Source organism: Neopsephotus bourkii, unplaced genomic scaffold (assembly GCF_033783945.1).
Source record: "Neopsephotus bourkii isolate Nb327-2 ecotype Australia unplaced genomic scaffold, CSIRO-AGI_Nbou_v1 NB_690, whole genome shotgun sequence".
NCBI lineage: Eukaryota > Metazoa > Chordata > Aves > Psittaciformes > Psittacidae > Neopsephotus > Neopsephotus bourkii.
The window spans coordinates 2,544,775-2,562,609 of NW_026901189.1; the positions used below are offsets into that span (position 1 = coordinate 2,544,775).

General features: G+C 35.3%; 2 protein-coding genes across 6 annotated transcripts in view; one reads left to right on the forward strand and one right to left on the reverse strand.

The window, feature by feature from the left end:
• The window catches only part of TRPC3 (transient receptor potential cation channel subfamily C member 3), a 288,551-nt gene that overhangs the window by 175,317 nt on the left and 95,399 nt on the right, over positions 1 to 17,835 (forward strand). The gene's annotated exons all lie outside the window — the stretch shown is intronic.
• The window catches only part of BLTP1 (bridge-like lipid transfer protein family member 1), a 114,697-nt gene that overhangs the window by 79,135 nt on the left and 17,727 nt on the right, over positions 1 to 17,835 (reverse strand). For all 5 annotated transcript variants that reach the window (XM_061353647.1, XM_061353648.1, XM_061353645.1 and 2 more), the window contains exons 8-19: positions 17,552 to 17,745; positions 13,141 to 13,220; positions 11,890 to 12,040; positions 9,783 to 9,939; positions 9,506 to 9,584; positions 8,633 to 8,724; positions 7,658 to 7,775; positions 6,407 to 6,562; positions 5,324 to 5,421; positions 4,182 to 4,360; positions 3,929 to 4,035; positions 1,645 to 1,853 (exon numbers count right to left, since the gene is read on the reverse strand). In XM_061353647.1, the coding sequence (XP_061209631.1) occupies positions 1,645 to 1,853; positions 3,929 to 4,035; positions 4,182 to 4,360; positions 5,324 to 5,421; positions 6,407 to 6,562; positions 7,658 to 7,775; positions 8,633 to 8,724; positions 9,506 to 9,584; positions 9,783 to 9,939; positions 11,890 to 12,040; positions 13,141 to 13,220; positions 17,552 to 17,745 (1,620 nt within the window). The remainder of the gene's footprint in view (positions 1 to 1,644; positions 1,854 to 3,928; positions 4,036 to 4,181; positions 4,361 to 5,323; positions 5,422 to 6,406; positions 6,563 to 7,657; positions 7,776 to 8,632; positions 8,725 to 9,505; positions 9,585 to 9,782; positions 9,940 to 11,889; positions 12,041 to 13,140; positions 13,221 to 17,551; positions 17,746 to 17,835) is intronic.

Here is a 17,835-nt window from a genome sequence, read left to right on the forward strand (position 1 = left end):
ATTCTCACCCAGTAAGACCTTCAGGGAGAAACACAGTGTTACACTGAAAAACTACACAACAGAAGGCTTAACAAAACTGCATGAACGAAGCAAGTCTAGGAATCAATCCCACATGTATCAAAAAAGATCAATTAAAATTACCTGAAAACAACTTTTCAACCTCAAGACAGGAAAACAAGCATAAAAAAAACCACCCTTGGAAATCTGTCAGAGATGCTGCCAGCACAGCTGGGCAACAAGATGAACACACATTCACAGAAATAGTAAAAAGTACAATAAATGCACATTTTCAAAAAATGAGCCATTTACCTAAAATTTCTCTTGAGATTTAAAAGATAAAAGCTAGATTTAAGCTGAGAAATCCTCATCTCAAAAAATTAAATCATAGAATCAAGGGATCTAACATAGCACTCTTTATATATACCTCCAGATGCAAAGTGCAATGAAGAAGTGCTGCTGGGCTTGGAAAGACAAAACTATCTCTTGAATTTATGGGCTTCAAAAGAGGAGCTCAATAAACCAGTCAAACATTGGTACATTTCCTCAGGAGTAGAGGAAATTAAGTCTTCCAGATGCAATACTGACCTAATCTTAATCCTATTATTTTATTGGCAACATGAAGAAATAATGAGCACATTTGCAAGCCCTATACTCTGTAAAAACTTAATATTTTCTGCTATTCTTTGCTTACACACAATACCTTATATAAATTCATAATGACTGTTTTGGTACGAGTCCTGACACTAATCACCTGTCTCAGAATATTCCTAGTTCTCTGACTCAAACTGAAAGCCTCCAGAAATATTACTTTAGCCTAGACCTGCATAAGCCAAAACAGACCTTTAAAACAAACAAAAACTCCCCTAAAACCCATCAGAGAAAAAAACCCAAAATAAACAACCAAAACCCAACCACATGACTGTTAGTCAAATAGAAGCAATATGTTCAGTCGCTTCTGCTTTTGTCTCAACAAGGCAGGGTGAGGGACTTGGGAAGAAACTAAACTGTTTTCAGCCACCCAGCAACGGAAGAGGACATAACTTAAGCAATATGCACAAACATTTTAAAGCATGACTAACATGAGGAAAAGGATGAAAAACTTCTTCAATATTGACTGAAGTAGCTTTTAAAATTATGTTATTCTCATATTCTTCCACTTTCCCCTCCACGATCCTGTTTCCAGAAATTTCACAGAAGCTAATTTAGCAAAAACAAAACCAATTAGGACACTCTGCAGAACTTAAAATGCCCTTAAAATGCCCATGGGTTTTGACGGATATTTGTATAAAAGTGGTTGTAAAAAAGAATCCCATTAATATTATTAGAGCTGATATTATTTTATTTTCTTTTTAGTACTGCAAAAGTCAAAGAAAAAATTTTCCACGCATGAAGTCCAGAAACACTGTCTTTGGAAAGAAAATTATGGTGATATGGGTCTACATATATACATATTGGAAATCTCCTTATAAGCCTGTGCCAGCAGAATTCATCGCAGCTATGCCACATCACCAACCAAAGTCATCGAATAGTACTTATAAGAACTTTTCAGCTAAATCCATGTATTCTGAGGAATTATTTATTTCCCTTTCCTACATGTGGCCCTCCATAAATTAATAAATTATAAGTCTCTTTTCCTATGCCTACCTTTATGGACAGAAAGGCTTTGAGCAGGGGTCCATATAGAGTTATCTGAGAATCTGCAGAGAGTTCCAGTTCCACATGGAGCTTATCTGGGGGCAGCTCTGAGGGGTCAAGGGGAATGCGGGTTGAAGCTGTGGGAGATGAAATCACACTGTCGGCTGTTTTCTGCGATGGCCTTAGCACAGATAACATTGTTTCTTCCATTTCTGACACTTCGGAGCAAAATAAAGATTAAAACAGATTTTGATTACAAGTTAGACTTCCAATGAACAGAATTCTGCAAATAGGAATATGTATTAAATATGCAACTTTTTGAAGCTAACTTATATAATTTATATAATTACGTTCTATTATAATATAATTATGTTAATAAGTTCATGCTACAGAACTGTTTTCTCACATCTAGTAACTATGGGACAGCAGGAAAATACAGAATATTTTAGTCAATGTTAATTATGCAAGAGAAAAACAATCCTTCAAGTTCCAAAAAAGCATCCAATTTATTTATCTTGCTCTTCGAGTTAAACAAAGACATGCCTTCATTACAGTGCAGTAGATTTCCCACAACCACACAGCTACTGCAGAATAAACAGAAGTGAATAAACAGGAAAAATACAAAAGTTACATTAAAAACCTATTCTGAACCAATAGCCCTGTGGGCCAAAACTTCCTCTCAAATAATGCAATTATTCTAGACACAAAACAGTCTGCAAATTGAAATTTTATTTCCTATCCTTTCTTTCCATTTGGTGTTAGGGAGAAGAAAACATTTTGTCTTTTTCTAAGTGAGGAAAGGTGACAAGACAGAAGTGCTTTGGAGATGTGAAGTGATTGCTGGGAAGAACTCTATGGGAAAACCACAGAAAATTAATGCTCTACATGGAATAAGATTTCAGGTGCCAGTTTAACTGGAAGAACTGACACATAGAGAAATACAGTGAATACACACCTGCAGCCAGAAAACCTTCAAGGCTTTAATTTATTATTGCCTACAATGCTTGCTCTGTGCTTGCATTATGCTATGTGTTATAAATCAGCTAAATGCTGCGGTGAGATGACCACTTTTTCGTAAGCTGCATTTCATGTAATGCAACATATTGGTTTCTGAGAGCCTTAAAGGGTTCCATCAATTGACTTAAAATAAAATAAAGATGTTTATATTGTAACAAACACATTCTATCAGCATCACAGATTAGAAGTGATCTAGACTGTGCTGAATTATTCATTGAGGGGAGCTGTGGACAAAATTACCTGTGCATGTAAAAACTTAGAAAAGCAGGTTCAATTGCCACAATTACTAGCACATGTTTTCAAATTTGAAGTAGGCACAACTGACATAAGCTGACAAGAGTCTCACAAGAGCACATAATGAACATCTGCAAGATGAATTTCACTTTTTCTAATTCGTCCTCTAAAATTTCAGTTCTTTTAGATCTGAATAGTTGGAACGAAAACCCTAAAAACACTACTCAGCATGTCTTCTAACACCTGCTGATTGAGGCCCCTCCAAATTAGCCCTCATTATTCTTCTAATACCTCTTTCATCGTTTCTGTTTTTAGCATCTCAACCTGAAAGATTTTAATGTCATAGCCATAACTTCCTGCATACTTCCCTCTGCATAAAAAGTAACTTGCATTTATCTCTGCATTTAAGTATTTTATAACTTTTTTTTTCAAGCACATACTTACAGAATATTTCATACTTAGAAAAGTTGCTTAGACATTTGTATTTAACTATTCTTCTGAAGAAATCATTGATAGACTGACCAGTCTAACACTTGCATCAGGTGGCCATGCTTCACTTCAACAGTGAATCTCAGAGTTTCATATCCATAAAGACCATGTTGTTATATCTCATATATAGTGTATTTAAATATTTTAATCATAAGAGAACATCACAACAACCAAAGGAAAAAAGCTTAGAAAGGCTAAGGAATAAGATACTGCCAAAAAATACTGTACTTCACATTTAACATACCAAGTGATAGGTTGTATTATGCAACAACCCATTTATGAGATCCACTTTAAGGACAAGGTGAAGTCAACTACAGAGTGTATCCTCTTTTTACACAGGGAACTGGGACATGTTCTGAAATTCTGCATCATGAGATGTTGTCAGTTTTTAAATCAAACCTGGTGCACTCTACAGACTGTAATTGTCCAGTGTGACATGTAATATTACTTCAGTTCAAAATTAATTTCTGCAAATTTAAGCAGTTTGATCCAACAAAATCACAACTGTTCCCAAAATGAAACACGATAACAAGAAAAGAATAGTGGCACTTACAGGATTGCTTTAACTGTTCGTCTGCCTTCTGAGGATAAATTGGGTGCCATGAGTAGTCAATTGTAAACACAACACTTGGGACTGTCCAGCATTCAACCCATCCAGCCCTTTCAAAAAGAAACAGCACACTTATTTGAAGGACAACAGTTGCATTAAATATCTTAGATAAATATAGCAGGTTGCTTTCATCACAAACTAAATAAGGAAATATGAAAAGCCAATATAAATACATAAACATCACAATAAAACTCACTCTTCTTGAGTAATGTTCCTCCATTTGGGTTTGTCTGTTTTTTGACCGCTTTGACATTCAGCAGAAATACAAGATTCAGGACTTATTTTATTAGGTTGACAATCTTTCACCAACATAAAAAGGGAATATTTACTAGGATGACAATCTGGTAGATACAAATGAAGATCAACATCTTCTCCCTAAAAATTAAACATTAGTATCAAAAAGGTTAATTTACATTCACTTTATGCATAATGCTCATGGTGTTTGCATGTTCATATTCACCATCATCTTCACTTTACAGGCAAAGCAAGGCAAGAAATCTCAATTTCAACATGTGATCACTGACCACAGCTCCCACACAACTTAGCAATCTGTTAAACAAAGGGGCATGACTTTTACTGGTGCCTGTTCTTATGTTGCTCAAGCCATACTGCAAAAGTTAAGTGACTAGCCAACACTGCCCTACAAACCAACTAAACCATACTTAAAAAAAAATTATATAGATAAAACACCGATTTCTTTGCTATCAAATTATACAAAATTACCAACATCATCACCAACTAGTTTTTTTAATTTTCAGTAGCAGTAGACTGCTTCTATCCCAGTGAAGTGCTAGAGTCTTTCAAAGAATTAGCTGCATCTGTTACTAACAGTTTACCATCACCACTTATTCTACAGAAACTCTTAAAAATATGGAAAATGGCCTTCCAAAGAGGTGGAGGGTACCCATTCCAGTATCTGATTTTTAGCTTTGAACATACAGTAGATTTTCACATTTTATAAATAAATGGGAACAGACTTCCAAGTGGTAAGTACATACACAGATACACATAGTTTAAGTAAATACAGTAAATATGCATACTGTGTGTACATATGTATGAAGCATATGTGTATATGTATATTTAAAATAAATTTTTATTTGTGTGTGTGTAATACATATATATGTGTATATATAGTTAAACCAGCCTATGACTGGATACTTCATATAAGCAATTGAAACCATTTGCCTCCTGTTACTTCAAGAAAAATTCTATGAGCCAGAGATGAAAAAGACTAATTGCTTTTTGCGAAAGAGTTTATTCAAAATCTGCTGACTGAAGAAGTTAAGGAAACTATCTCACATTTCCAAGGCAAAAGGGGCAAGGAGTGGAAGAACTTACCCTTAAAGAGAATCTAGTACTGCATGTGGTTGGAACAAAGTCCGTGAAAGGCAGAGAGAAAACAATGTTCAATGTTTCTCCACAAGCTGCTAGATAAACTGATACAAGAGGAAAAAACAACAACAAAAAAAAAATCTGTAAAAGTTACTCCCTATTTTGTTCTTTTAAAATTATCAAACATACAGGTAAAAACAATGCAAATATATTCAAGAACTCAAGACAAAGGAAACTGCCATTTTAACTACTATTCAGAGTACATCGTACTAAGTGATAACTCCCTACAGCTTGCCCTCCGTAGAAAGGCACTGTACATGGCACAATGAAACCGTAACCACATAATAAGAACAACTGAACTATTATCTTATGACTGACTTTAATGCTTCACACATGAGTTTCTAGAAAAAAAACCAACCAAACAAACAAACAAAAAAAACACACTGACAGTTCCTCAGGGCTGATGAAGTAGTGAGCCTTACTTTTAACACAAGAACACAACTTGATGATTTTTTTAATTCACTGTCCTCTTTCTATGCTGAAATTGTAAGATTCTACTACAGTGTAGACCACTGAGATACATATAAAGCAAAGTGCACATTAATCAAAGGTTTGGCTTTCTGAAATGTACCCCTTAGTTTTGCCTAGAATTAGCAGCCTTATCTCCTATTCCGAAATGAATAGAAAACAAACATTTCTGGTTGTATGGAGTTCAAATGGTATTTTCCCAACCTTACTTAAAAAATTTATTCTCAAGTTCATGTTTTCTCTTAGCCTACTGAATATATGTCAAGACCTCAGAGATGCTCTCTGCAAACTCTTGTACTAATTAGACTCAAAGGGTCTTAAAAAATGAAAGTTAAAAGATGATACAGAACTGCACTGTCCCCAAAAAAACCCATATACGTTTGCACAAAGTAAGTTAGAACTTTAAACTGGTTTAGGATAGTTTATGCACATCAACAGTAGCAAATGGTTTATCACTGAAGACACATTTTTCTAGTAAAATTTTGTAATTACTGTGCTCTCTTATTTTGAGTGTATTTTTTGCAGTTTGCACTGTTTTTCCAAATCAAAAAGTGTTCTCACCATTCTCTTGTTGTTTGGTGGAACAGTCAATCCAGTTGTGTTGATTTGCTGCCCAAATCATTTCAAATTGATGAAACATGACTTTGAAGTTCCACATATAAGGAACGAATGAAAAGATATCAGGCGCGCTATCGCTGGACCAGTCTTGGATCAAATCTAAACCCATGTAAAGTAATAAAAGACAAATCAGTAGCAATCAAGTGAGAGTTTTCTTCTTTTAAGTTTTTGGCTTTTCATAAATCGCCTATCTTAGTAGCTTGCTCCTTAACAGAAAAAGGAAAATGAGAACAATACACAGCATGCATTTCTCAGGCAGATATTCCACAGATAGAGTCCATCTCCCATTTCTCACCTGCTTTTTCAATTGTAAAGCAATAGGTTTAATGAAGTTTTCATGTTTAGTTTTGCTCAGTAGCAATGTTACACACTGACCTAAAAGCACTGGACTACCAACTGCTTTCCTCTGGTTTTCCACTCCGGTACTCTAAATGTATACATTAGTAATATATTCTAATTCTGCAAAAACGTGTTGTTTCAGAAGTTACTGTTTGCTTTGAATGGATAGGTAGACTATGATGTGTACTGCAACACTATATAGATAATGGCTCCAGACTCATCAGGAGGATAACTTTATTAGCATGGCTCTATGCCTGCACTAATTAACCCTTCCTCCCAGCAGGAGTAATTAGTGCCACACTGATGGGGCTATATTCTTTCTGTTGCTGTAGCTGAAACCTTCAGCAACAGTTTGGTGATGCTGTATCACATCGTACTGCCTCGTGCACACACATTCTTCCTCACAGCCAAAATCCTAAGGAGCAAATTACTTTCTTTAATCGTCTGTCAACCACAGAGACATGACCTAAAGCTTAAGTAGCTGAAAATTAGTCAGCCAAAGGGAGATTTCAGAGAATTCAATATCCTTGGTGACAAATATTAAACAAGTCAATAGATCTGATAGAAAAAAAAATAATCTGAAATTTAAGATCACTTAACATAACTGCAGGTCAAATTTAGTTTAGATGTTAGAAAATTAAATCATTTGGTACCTCCACTCAAATATAAGAATATTGTGTACTAAGATACTTACAGGAAACAGAAAACATCAGAATCTTTGTCCTCAAAATAATTACTTGTGCTAAATAGCTGAAATCAGAGTACCTGACCTTGTACACCTTTGCAAAATTTGAAAAGAAATTCTAAAGAAAGAATACTTAATTTGATATGTATTTTATTTAGTGAAGTAGTTACCTGTAAAGAAGCTTTTCTGAGCAAAGATAAAATGATAGGTTGCTTTATAAACCTCAAGTTCGCATTGCCATGTCTGTGGCATGTTCCATATCCGGGGGTAGCTGGCATTAATATGAAACTGTGAACAAGATATTGAAGCATCAGAATTACAATTAAAGCATACAATCCTTGACCCTGTATCTCAGCAGTTTTCACATATGTACTCTGCTGAATAATTAAAACTGTTTTCCTGCTGGGATGAACAGAAGGCCTCTCCAGTTCTTTAACAATTTAATCTCACTCTCTTCCTGTGCTTGAAGGTCAAGCATTAGTGTATTAATTTATCTGGAAAGGTATATTATGAAATTCTGATACATCTGTTGCAACAGACATACCATGTAATTTATAAACCTAAGGTTTCATTAAAAGCCTCACTGTTTACAATACATTACAGATAAAATCCCTCAGAATATAGTATTTTTCAACCACTGATATAAGGCTCATATTTAAAAACATCACTAATGAAAAACAGTGAGAAAGGTAATCTACAGAATTGCAGTACTGCAGAAGTATTGCAAACAAAAGAATCATGCAGTATTAAATCCGTCTCAACTAGTTTAAGCACTCTGAAGTATTTTTAAGTACTTACGCACTCAAATTCTGTATCACAGCTAGCGAGTGTAGTAATTTATTAACGTTAAGCCTATAAGACATGGCTACGTAATTAATGAGGCAAGACTTGCAAGTGGTACTCCAATCCCTCCACTGCTTTCATAACACACATAAACTATGTTAAGTCCCTAAAAGTTACACACATGCATAGTCGTGTATATATGTAAGTTTCTTACATAGTAAGGTTTTGCAAAATATATTCAACAAAGGCGTATTTCTGTACTGTTTAAGAATCTAAAGAACTGCTCCACAGACAAATAAATGTGTTCTTTTATTTAAAATCCTCTAGAGACTGAAGCTTTGTGCTTACTGATGCAAACTTACAGCTAGCATTTCAGCTTCTAAGAGAGTCCGGTACTGCATACTGCTGGTGGCGTCAACATGTAGAAGCTGCCCTTTAATTGTAGGTGAATAGCCTAGCACACAGAAGATATAAAACACAGTCATTCACACATAAGAGTTGCATAAATATTTACATAATTCTCACCAGCGATTTCACCATTCCACTATCAAGAATTATCATAAAATAAATTACTACTATAATAATTCTACCATTTACTGTTTGTCAACAAAGAGCTTAAGATGTTCTGCCTTCACATAGCAGAGGTGACAGAATTCTTCTTGCTGGGTCTGGAAATGCTCAGTTCTGGAGATCTTGGTTTAAGTTACGGAATAAAACTTAAAATGCCAGAAGGAATCAAGAGAACAAACAATTTAGCAAAGGTCTTCAAACCAGCCAACAAGATGAGTAAATACAGGTAACATACATACAACTTTACACTGATCTCCACCTTGGATTTTGGAATTAATTTTGCTTAAATTAACTACTACTATTTTTCAGAACATATCTCAGCATGATTTAACTACTACGCTAATCTTACTGAAGAAGTCTTCCTGCTTTGAGCTGACAATGTCATCTGCTTCAACAGATACATGTTTAAATGATACATTGTCTAGTAGTTAAGAAATTTGTGTTTCCTAACCCAAACAAAACATGAAGGTGACTATTTAAGTATGTACATACTTTAATATCTTGCAACAAAATGTATAAGGAAATACTTTTTGTTCTTTTATGTAAGAATACACATCTCACAGTCTTGAAGGCAAACACCATAAGACATTGACACACATAGTCATTAAGATAACTGTTCAGAAAAAAAGCATTATGAAAACAAATTAATATTAACGCTAACTCACCATTTTCACCTACTGTCATGGGAATGTTTATTTCCAAATATGATCCTGCACCAACATTTACATGTACAGCATTAGTTTCCTGTATTGTAAGAAAGAAAAACAGTCTAAACATCATTTCTATGCATCAGTGTACTTTCTGCTCTGAAAGACAAGTCACCTAGCTTTTAAAACCATACCTCTGTAAGAAACACCTGAGACAAATAAAAACATGCGCAACCAACAGCCACAGAGTAATCACACAGACAAATTATTTTCTAGATGTATTTTCATTATTTACCCTATTTTTAGTAAAAAGTAAATCGATGGTGGCATCTGCAATAATATTCATCCGCAGTTCAAAAGCAAGAATCTGTCTTGGTTTCCCAGGCTGAGCAATTTCTGAGACTTTCATAACTTGGTAGTCTGGTGGGAAGAAAAACTTCCACAAGCAATCCCTAATGGGGAGGAAGAAAAAAAAACAACACAAACACACAAAAACAAAAGAGCTGTTTTCATTCACAGAAGAAATACATGTGTATTTATACATATTTATGCATCTATTTGAGTCAATTATTTTCCAGTTAGGTGAGTCTTTACACAAACACTGGTTGTGATAAGAAAAAAATGTTTGTTTAAAATCATAGCAGCCTTCCAACTCATTACTGAAATCTCCAAAATTTTCCATGATAAGAAGTGACTTTTGGATAAAAGCCATGAATGGACAGACCATAAATGATTCCCAACAAACATATTTTAATTCAGATGGCAAACAAGATATGTCTTTCTTCTTATTCTTAATCTTTGGTTTACAAATCTACTACTAAAAAACATAGTAGCAAGAAATCTGTTTATCAAGGAATTGCTACAGCATCACAGAATTATTAGGGTTGGAAGGGACCTCTGAAGATTATCTAGTCCAACCCCAAATGCTTTGGTTTGTACATAAATGGTTGACCTAATGCCCAGCAGTAAACAAAATACAAAACTTTAGTACCTCAGAATGAGAGCGACATGAAATTTACACTTCTGCAAACTTGTGTCTGAACATGTAACTACATGAAAGGAAAGCCATAGTGAGGAAGCGCAGATAGCCTAGCTTATATAGGTCTGAAGGAGGTGGAAGAAAGTCTTTAAGGGGGGTAGCAGTTTCCTGCACCCAGCATCTGACCATTATAACCTAAAAGGTTAAGGAAAAAAAAGGGAGCAACACAACCCAAAAAACAACCCCCCACCAAACATCACACAACACACTGTCCAAATCCTGGGGAAACCCAAGCTTGTACCTTGTGACGTGTTAAAGATCAGTATTTGTGGAAGCTTTTATATGAATGGAGAGTACCAAGTCCACAGAACTACCAAGTCCACCGATCACTACAATGTGTCCTTCTAAAATGTTGTGGCACTTTCCAAAATTCTATCTTCTATCCACAGCACAATGTGAAAATGTTGCCAAGCATGAATCTATTAACTCTGCACACCCTGAATAGGCACAAACCACCTTCCACATAGCCAGTTAAAATTATAAAAAGCACACCTTCGTAGAGTGAGCTTTCTTGGGAGTATTAAAAATATCATTAACAATTCACTGACTTAATGTTCCCAGCAAAGGACTGTTCTGGAAACTGGCATTTTCTTTTAAATTCTCCAAGATACTGTTGCATCTAATGATTACTCTGTGGTCTGCTATCCTCACACTTGTAAGAGATGGTTAATCATAATATTTTCACAGGAGAATTAATGGAGGCCAAAAGAAGTATCAATCTGTAATTAATAGGGGAAAAGAGGGAAAGCACTTGTAGTAGTCCTCTACTCTCTAAACAATCCTATTGTCTCCACCAGAAATAATTGAGTGCAAAACATCAAGGGCTAAGTGAAGAACAGTAGTAGAGCTCTGGCCTAAAATTCTGTCACTAAAATACCTGGATAATAAATACTTTTGAGACTGCATCAAGAATTTGGTTCTCCTAAAGCAGGGATAAACAGTTCCCCCTCATTATCTGTGTAGCCAGATTTGTACTTCCATAAAATTTTCTCATCAATATACAGTGTATTCCTATCCATGAGCTAATAGGAGTTTTTCAAATATAAAGTAGCCACTCTAAGGTTAAACACTTAGGTATCTAACACTTGATAAATAGTAAAACTCGTTTGTTCACAAAAATAGGAGCATAATTTATTAATTTAATAACAAAAATTCACTGAGTGATACTAACTTTGGAAGGCCAACAAGATAAACAAAAATTAATTTACTAAACCTAAATTCCTTCTATTTTGCCTGGTATGCCCCAAACAGATTAGAAGTCTGAGCCATCGCATACTAGAAACTTTAGACTGCGAGATATTAAAGATTAAAAGTAGCAAGAGATATTAAAGATTAAAAACAAAAATGTAAATCATGGTAATACCTCTGCCTATCAGCCCACGGTCCATAGTTGAAGTCTGTTCCTTTTCCACAAACAATGTCCAAACCCCAACATGGTGGCAGATCCTGCAACTTGCTGTCTTCGTTGTTTGATTCTCCATCATTACTTTCCTCTGTCTCCTCTGGTACAAGACCTATATTGCATAATGTAATAAGCAGACTATTAAAGGAAGCTGTTTCAAATTAGCATGAAAAATGTTTACTAAGCACATGACAGTTAACATGTCCTTATGTCAGTTTTATTTGGGACCACTACAGTATATAAATATCAAGCCACAATTCAATGCAGACTCCCAGTGTATATGGAAGTAAACACAGGAAGAACAGGACCAAATATTGTTCTGATTTCCTGAAGTTCTGCTCACTGATGTCAGCGAAATGCTGACATATACAGCAGTTTTGTCTTTTAAATATGCTTTTCACCAATGCAAGCTTTCCTACATCCACATGTACTTCCAAATCCTACATATAAACCAAGTTTCCAAAATTGTCACCTATCCTACCAGTAAGCATCATTATTGAATATGTTACCTTTGTTCAAGATTCAGGCAATACTTTTAAGTGGAGTCCAAGCAAAAGCTTTTGCAAACTGAAAGAACTCCAGCAAAATAAACTGGTAATATAACACACCAGATTTAAAGTGAAAAAGACAAACACCACAATATTCAGAAATGGATGCATCAAATAAATTTCCCCAAACCTCCAGGAAGTGTTAACTATAAATTATCCCCATTCCTGAAGTACTTTTGTAAACCTACATCATTTATGATTGCAGCTTAAAACACAACTTGTTCCAAGAACACATACGAAGCTTAATTGCTTCTATGTTGCATATAGACTTGCAGAAGGCATTGCTGATAGAGTATACCTACATGATATAAAACTACTCGCTGATAAATACATTGGTCCTACATACCCAGTTATTTCATCTATGAAATTCCCCAGACCTTTCACATGAAACAGTTTAGAAGTTGAACACAGCTCAAAATTTCACTCCCTTCTAAATATGAAACAAATGAACTCTCTTTCCCTTTGTTTCAGTGGAATTTTAGTTCATTTGCAGAAAAAATAACTAACACTTTTTTTTGGCTCCAAGACATTACAATAACTTTTTCAGCATAGAGATTTTTCAGCATTGAAGAAAAAGCAGAAGAAATTGCCTAGCAAGTCCAGACAATAAACATGTAGTCTTCATACGCCTTAAAATTTTATCTTTGTATCTAACAGAAAGTACCTGGTTCATCCATATAATAATAGATATCAACATCATTGGACTGCATTACAACAAAACCTTCACCCATCAGCCTCGGTGGTCTGTAAATGGAAAAGAGTGCAAAATAAAGATTAAAAATGCACTGAGATTAAACTTTATGAATTCAAGTAATTTTAAATGCCCATGGCAGGAGGGTTGCAATTAGATTATCTTAAGGTCCTTTCCAACCCTAACTATTCTATGATTCTGTATGAAGCATAATGAAAGAGATTACATAGGTCATGCTCACTCGTCTCTTCTTAGTAGTACATATGTAACCATGGAATCATCAATGAAAATGTTACCTGTATCACGCAAGCCAACAGTGGGGATACAGTGTATGTGGTACCTGATCAAAAACATTCTGTGGGCAAGATTCGAGTTTGGTGCAATCCCAAGTCACAAACTCCACACATCTAGATAGGTCTTGCTACCTTACCTTGTCTGAAAGGCATTAGTCTTTTCCCATTACCAGAAGGGTCGACAGAATAGAGTGAAGTACCTGAAACACACTGCAGTCTGTCCCAAGTAAGCTAAGTTTGAAGTGTAGGTTATAACTTCAGTTTTCCTCCTTCCCTCCCTATCACTCTGCAATTCCTAGTCTATCTGCTAGCTCAGACTAAATGAACTACTGAAAACAAACACTGAATATTCAAGTCTATCTGATTTCAAGTCTGTTATCAAAAAGGCAGCTGTCATATTGCTAGGCTGTATCTACCCTGATGTGCGAAAAATATTTGATCATTACATTATTATTATGGCTACATGAAATACCTTAAAAATTCAGTTAACTTGAGCACAAAGATATCAGGTTCCTCTCCACAAAGACATTTCTCAGATACTATAAACCACAACCAACTACAAAAGTTTTACTTTCAAAATTTCTTTCCATTGAAAGTTCTTTTCTCCTTGTCCTAAATTGTTCTTTCAGCTGCTAATTGTTTTCTTTCTAAAATAGCACTCTAAACCAAAGGGACAAGACATCTTCAGTAATTAGACCATTAGCTTAAAAAAAGAAAAAAATAAAACCCTGTTCTTCCTCAGTAAGATTTCCCTCAATATAAAAGGACCTAAGTGATAGAACTAAGACACAAAACACTTTTCATAACACTTTTATATCAGTATACTGCAATCCCCTTCTTACAGTGTTGCTACATGTTAATTTATAATATAACATTTTATAGTAATAATAATTGTAATGTGATAGTTCTATTTTTACTGAAAGACATTTTTGCCGCTTTTGTAAGTTTTCAGTTCTTTGCAGATAAAGAAAACTCCAATGACAGAAATACAAGGTCTAAGAATGTGACCTGTTAGAATAATGCTGCTCATTTTACCACAGCTCTTTCCAAACACAGAAAGCTTAGAAGCTATGGGAGACAGCAGACAGAGCTCACATACTGGCAGAAGTCCTTCAAAAGCAACAGAGCCGGAACCTTGAAATCAATTCTACTTTGAGAGTAACAGCAGTGAAAAATTAAGTACTTTCTATTCATTCCCAGTTTTCCACTTATGTATTTTTTCTGCCTGAAATTGAATTGTTTCAGTAGAATTTTTTTTTCATTTGTAGAAAAATATAATTTATGAACTTGAGACGCAATGAGATGCAAATGGAGCAAGATGTGAAAAAAAATATTTAGTGGTTCAGCTACGTAAGTGGGAGGGAAGCATTTATAGAGATCTAAATTGTAGTTCATGGGAAGAGCTCACTTCATTCTGCCCACACTCCGCAATAGGCACACGCAGGTTAGCAGGACTGAATAGCACACGATGGCACAACAGCATGAGATAGTAACTTCGGCCTCTCAAGTTAAGCATACCACCAATAGGGTCTCAGAGGAAGCTTCTCTGCTTTGTAATGCAAAAAGAGGGGAAGCTCACATCATAACCAGCTGCAAAACTTAGGAGCCTGGCAGTATCTTCCTTAGCCAGCACAACCATTTATCATTGTCTGACTATACCCCCAGTGAGGCACAGCGTAGGGCAAAGGCTGTATCTTGTTTCAGCAACTCAGCATTTCTCCATGAAGGTCAGGCAGCCTCTGTGCAAGCTGGCCAGTCTATGATGCCAAAGGTTTCTCAGTCCCTGCTGCCCTATCTGATGTGTGTTTTGTTCTGTGAAATACAGAATACTATACCCATTTCACATAAGTGCATTACCCTCTCTAGTAGCACAGACTACCTAGGTCTGACTTAGAATAATTAATAACTTTGTTTCAATCTAAAACACTATCTTCAAGTAGAAGTTCAAAGTGTTTTAAAGCTAAGTCTTCTTAAAGATAAACAATTGGACTTAACTCCACAGCCAAACAGAAACTGTCACTTAGCTATAGGAAAGAGAAAAGTATCTACAGGAAAGCTTTAATTGCTGACATAAAGAATGGCCAAATTCTTTTGTCAAACACCCACTGCTGTGTCATCCTCACCACCTTTGCCATACTCCACTTTCTTGAGGAAAGCTGTGAGGTCTTACACTAATGGAAGTGGAGGGAGAGGAAAAAAAACAACAACCCACCACCAAAACACCACATGGTAGCTAAATATCTTTCTCAGTCCTTGCCCTCCAGTTCTTCCAGTGTATATCTAGGTGGTAGAACCCTAGAAAACCCACCACAGGCCATTTGGAAATCAGATAATGCAATTTTCATCATTAAAAATTATTTCCTAATATCAATCCTAAACTTCTGCTTTGAGCCTGCTCACTTAGTTACTGCTCTTCAAGCTTGTTCTGCTTTGATCTATTTTTCCTAACACAGTTTTTTTTCCCTTGGGTTTTGGAGGATTTATTTGGTGAAAGTGATGGAGGTGTTGAGATGTATGTCTGTAATATAATATGACAATTTTCAAGGTGTTTTTTTGATGTTTGTATTGGTTAGTCAATCTGTTACAAATTTCATCAAGTCACTTAGCTGGTTTTTGTATGTGCATTGCCTGCAGGAATTTCTGAAAGTTAAGACACCCATCTTAATTTTTTAAGCCAAAGCAGCATAAAAGGACACACTCTAAAGATTCAAACATTCCCTGTTTCCAATGAACTGGGTCATTTATTGAATCCACACAGTAAATTAGGGCATGTTTTCTGCACACACGCTATCCTACAGCCATCAGGAGCTGCAGGGATGGTAACAGCATAAAAGAAAATACTTAGCAGAAGCAGGAGAAAAAGCTAATAGTTTGAGTGTCTTAATCCTATTTAGTTTTAATCTTGTTTGTTTTCAATATTACTCGAAGAAATTTCCTTTGTCATCTTGTTGGAAGAGTAAGATTCAAAGAACGTCCACAGAATGTTCTTTGAAAACATAAACACATATTATAGACAGCAGTATTTGCCTCATACAGAGCCAATTAAGGTACAGACAAATAACATACAGCTTATTCCCAAAAATAATAATTTATTCTTGGAATATTGTTGCTTAGGCGGTATAAAATAGGTATAATCATTTTACATTAACTCATACATACAATTGTCCAAGGATAGATTATTTTTTGTTGAGCAAATAACACCCGTGAAAGACTGAAAATTAGCAGTTTTGCCCAAATTGTCTGTTAAATATATAATGTTGTAAGCATTAAATAAGATAATGCAGTAAATTCTGGCCATTCTGTTCACACCGTACCAATCAGAGACATTAATATAGCATGCACAGAAATGACTGGTGGTTAAATGGTAGTAAGACAAGAATCCTAGTGTCAAATCACTTTATGTAAGCACCCCCTCTTTTGATTGACTTAGTACTATTCAGTTTGTTAAAGTTGTATAACCATGCTTATGCAGAATACACAGAGGCAAAAGGATCAGCAATCTGCCTTCAAAAGATAATGTGATTTCTACTATAACAAGTATGGCACAGCTTTTTCACCCCTTTTTTTTAATTAAATATTTATTTAACCATATGTGAATCAGCTCTACAGAAGTCAACACCTTAAACCTTGCATTTACCCTAGAAATCTAGTGCTGTCAAAGCTGTGCAGCTATGGTACCTGAGTGAAGGAAAATAAAAGTTGAATGCAGGATGCCCCATTCCTGGAAACATTCAAGGTCAGGTTGGATGGGGCTCTGAGCAACCTGTTCTATTTGAAGATGTCCCCGCTTATTGTAGGGAGGGTGGACTAGATGACCTCTAAAGGTCCCTTCCAACCAAAAACATTCTGTGATTCTATGATTAATCACAGAGCAGAACAAACAAAACCTACAATGAGATAGAAAACCAGTACTTTCCTCCATAAATAGTTTCAAAGATCCAACATTTAAAACCTGCAGTGTTAAAAACACCAACTGTCTAAACACACTAAGAAAAATAAATTAGCAGAAATACAACCAACAATCTGTTCTTTGGTTTTTTTTTTAAAGAAATAATAATAAAAAAACGGAAACAAAAGTCCCCAAAACTTACTCATCATTTTGAAGGCCAACATATCTTGGACTTGGAACCAGCATGACTCTAACATTTTCCAATTTTCCTTTCACAATATGCATAAACTGGTCAAGGTGGCTCGAAGGTGGTTTTGTGGTATATGTCAAAAAAGCGTCATCAAAGTTAATACAAAGTGTTTGTGGCTGATAATGATTCCCAAATGCCAAGCGACCCTAAATCCAAAAGAAAACCCAAACACTCGTTATACACTGATCTTTTAAATATATGTATTTATCTATAATAATGCAAATTATTATAAAATA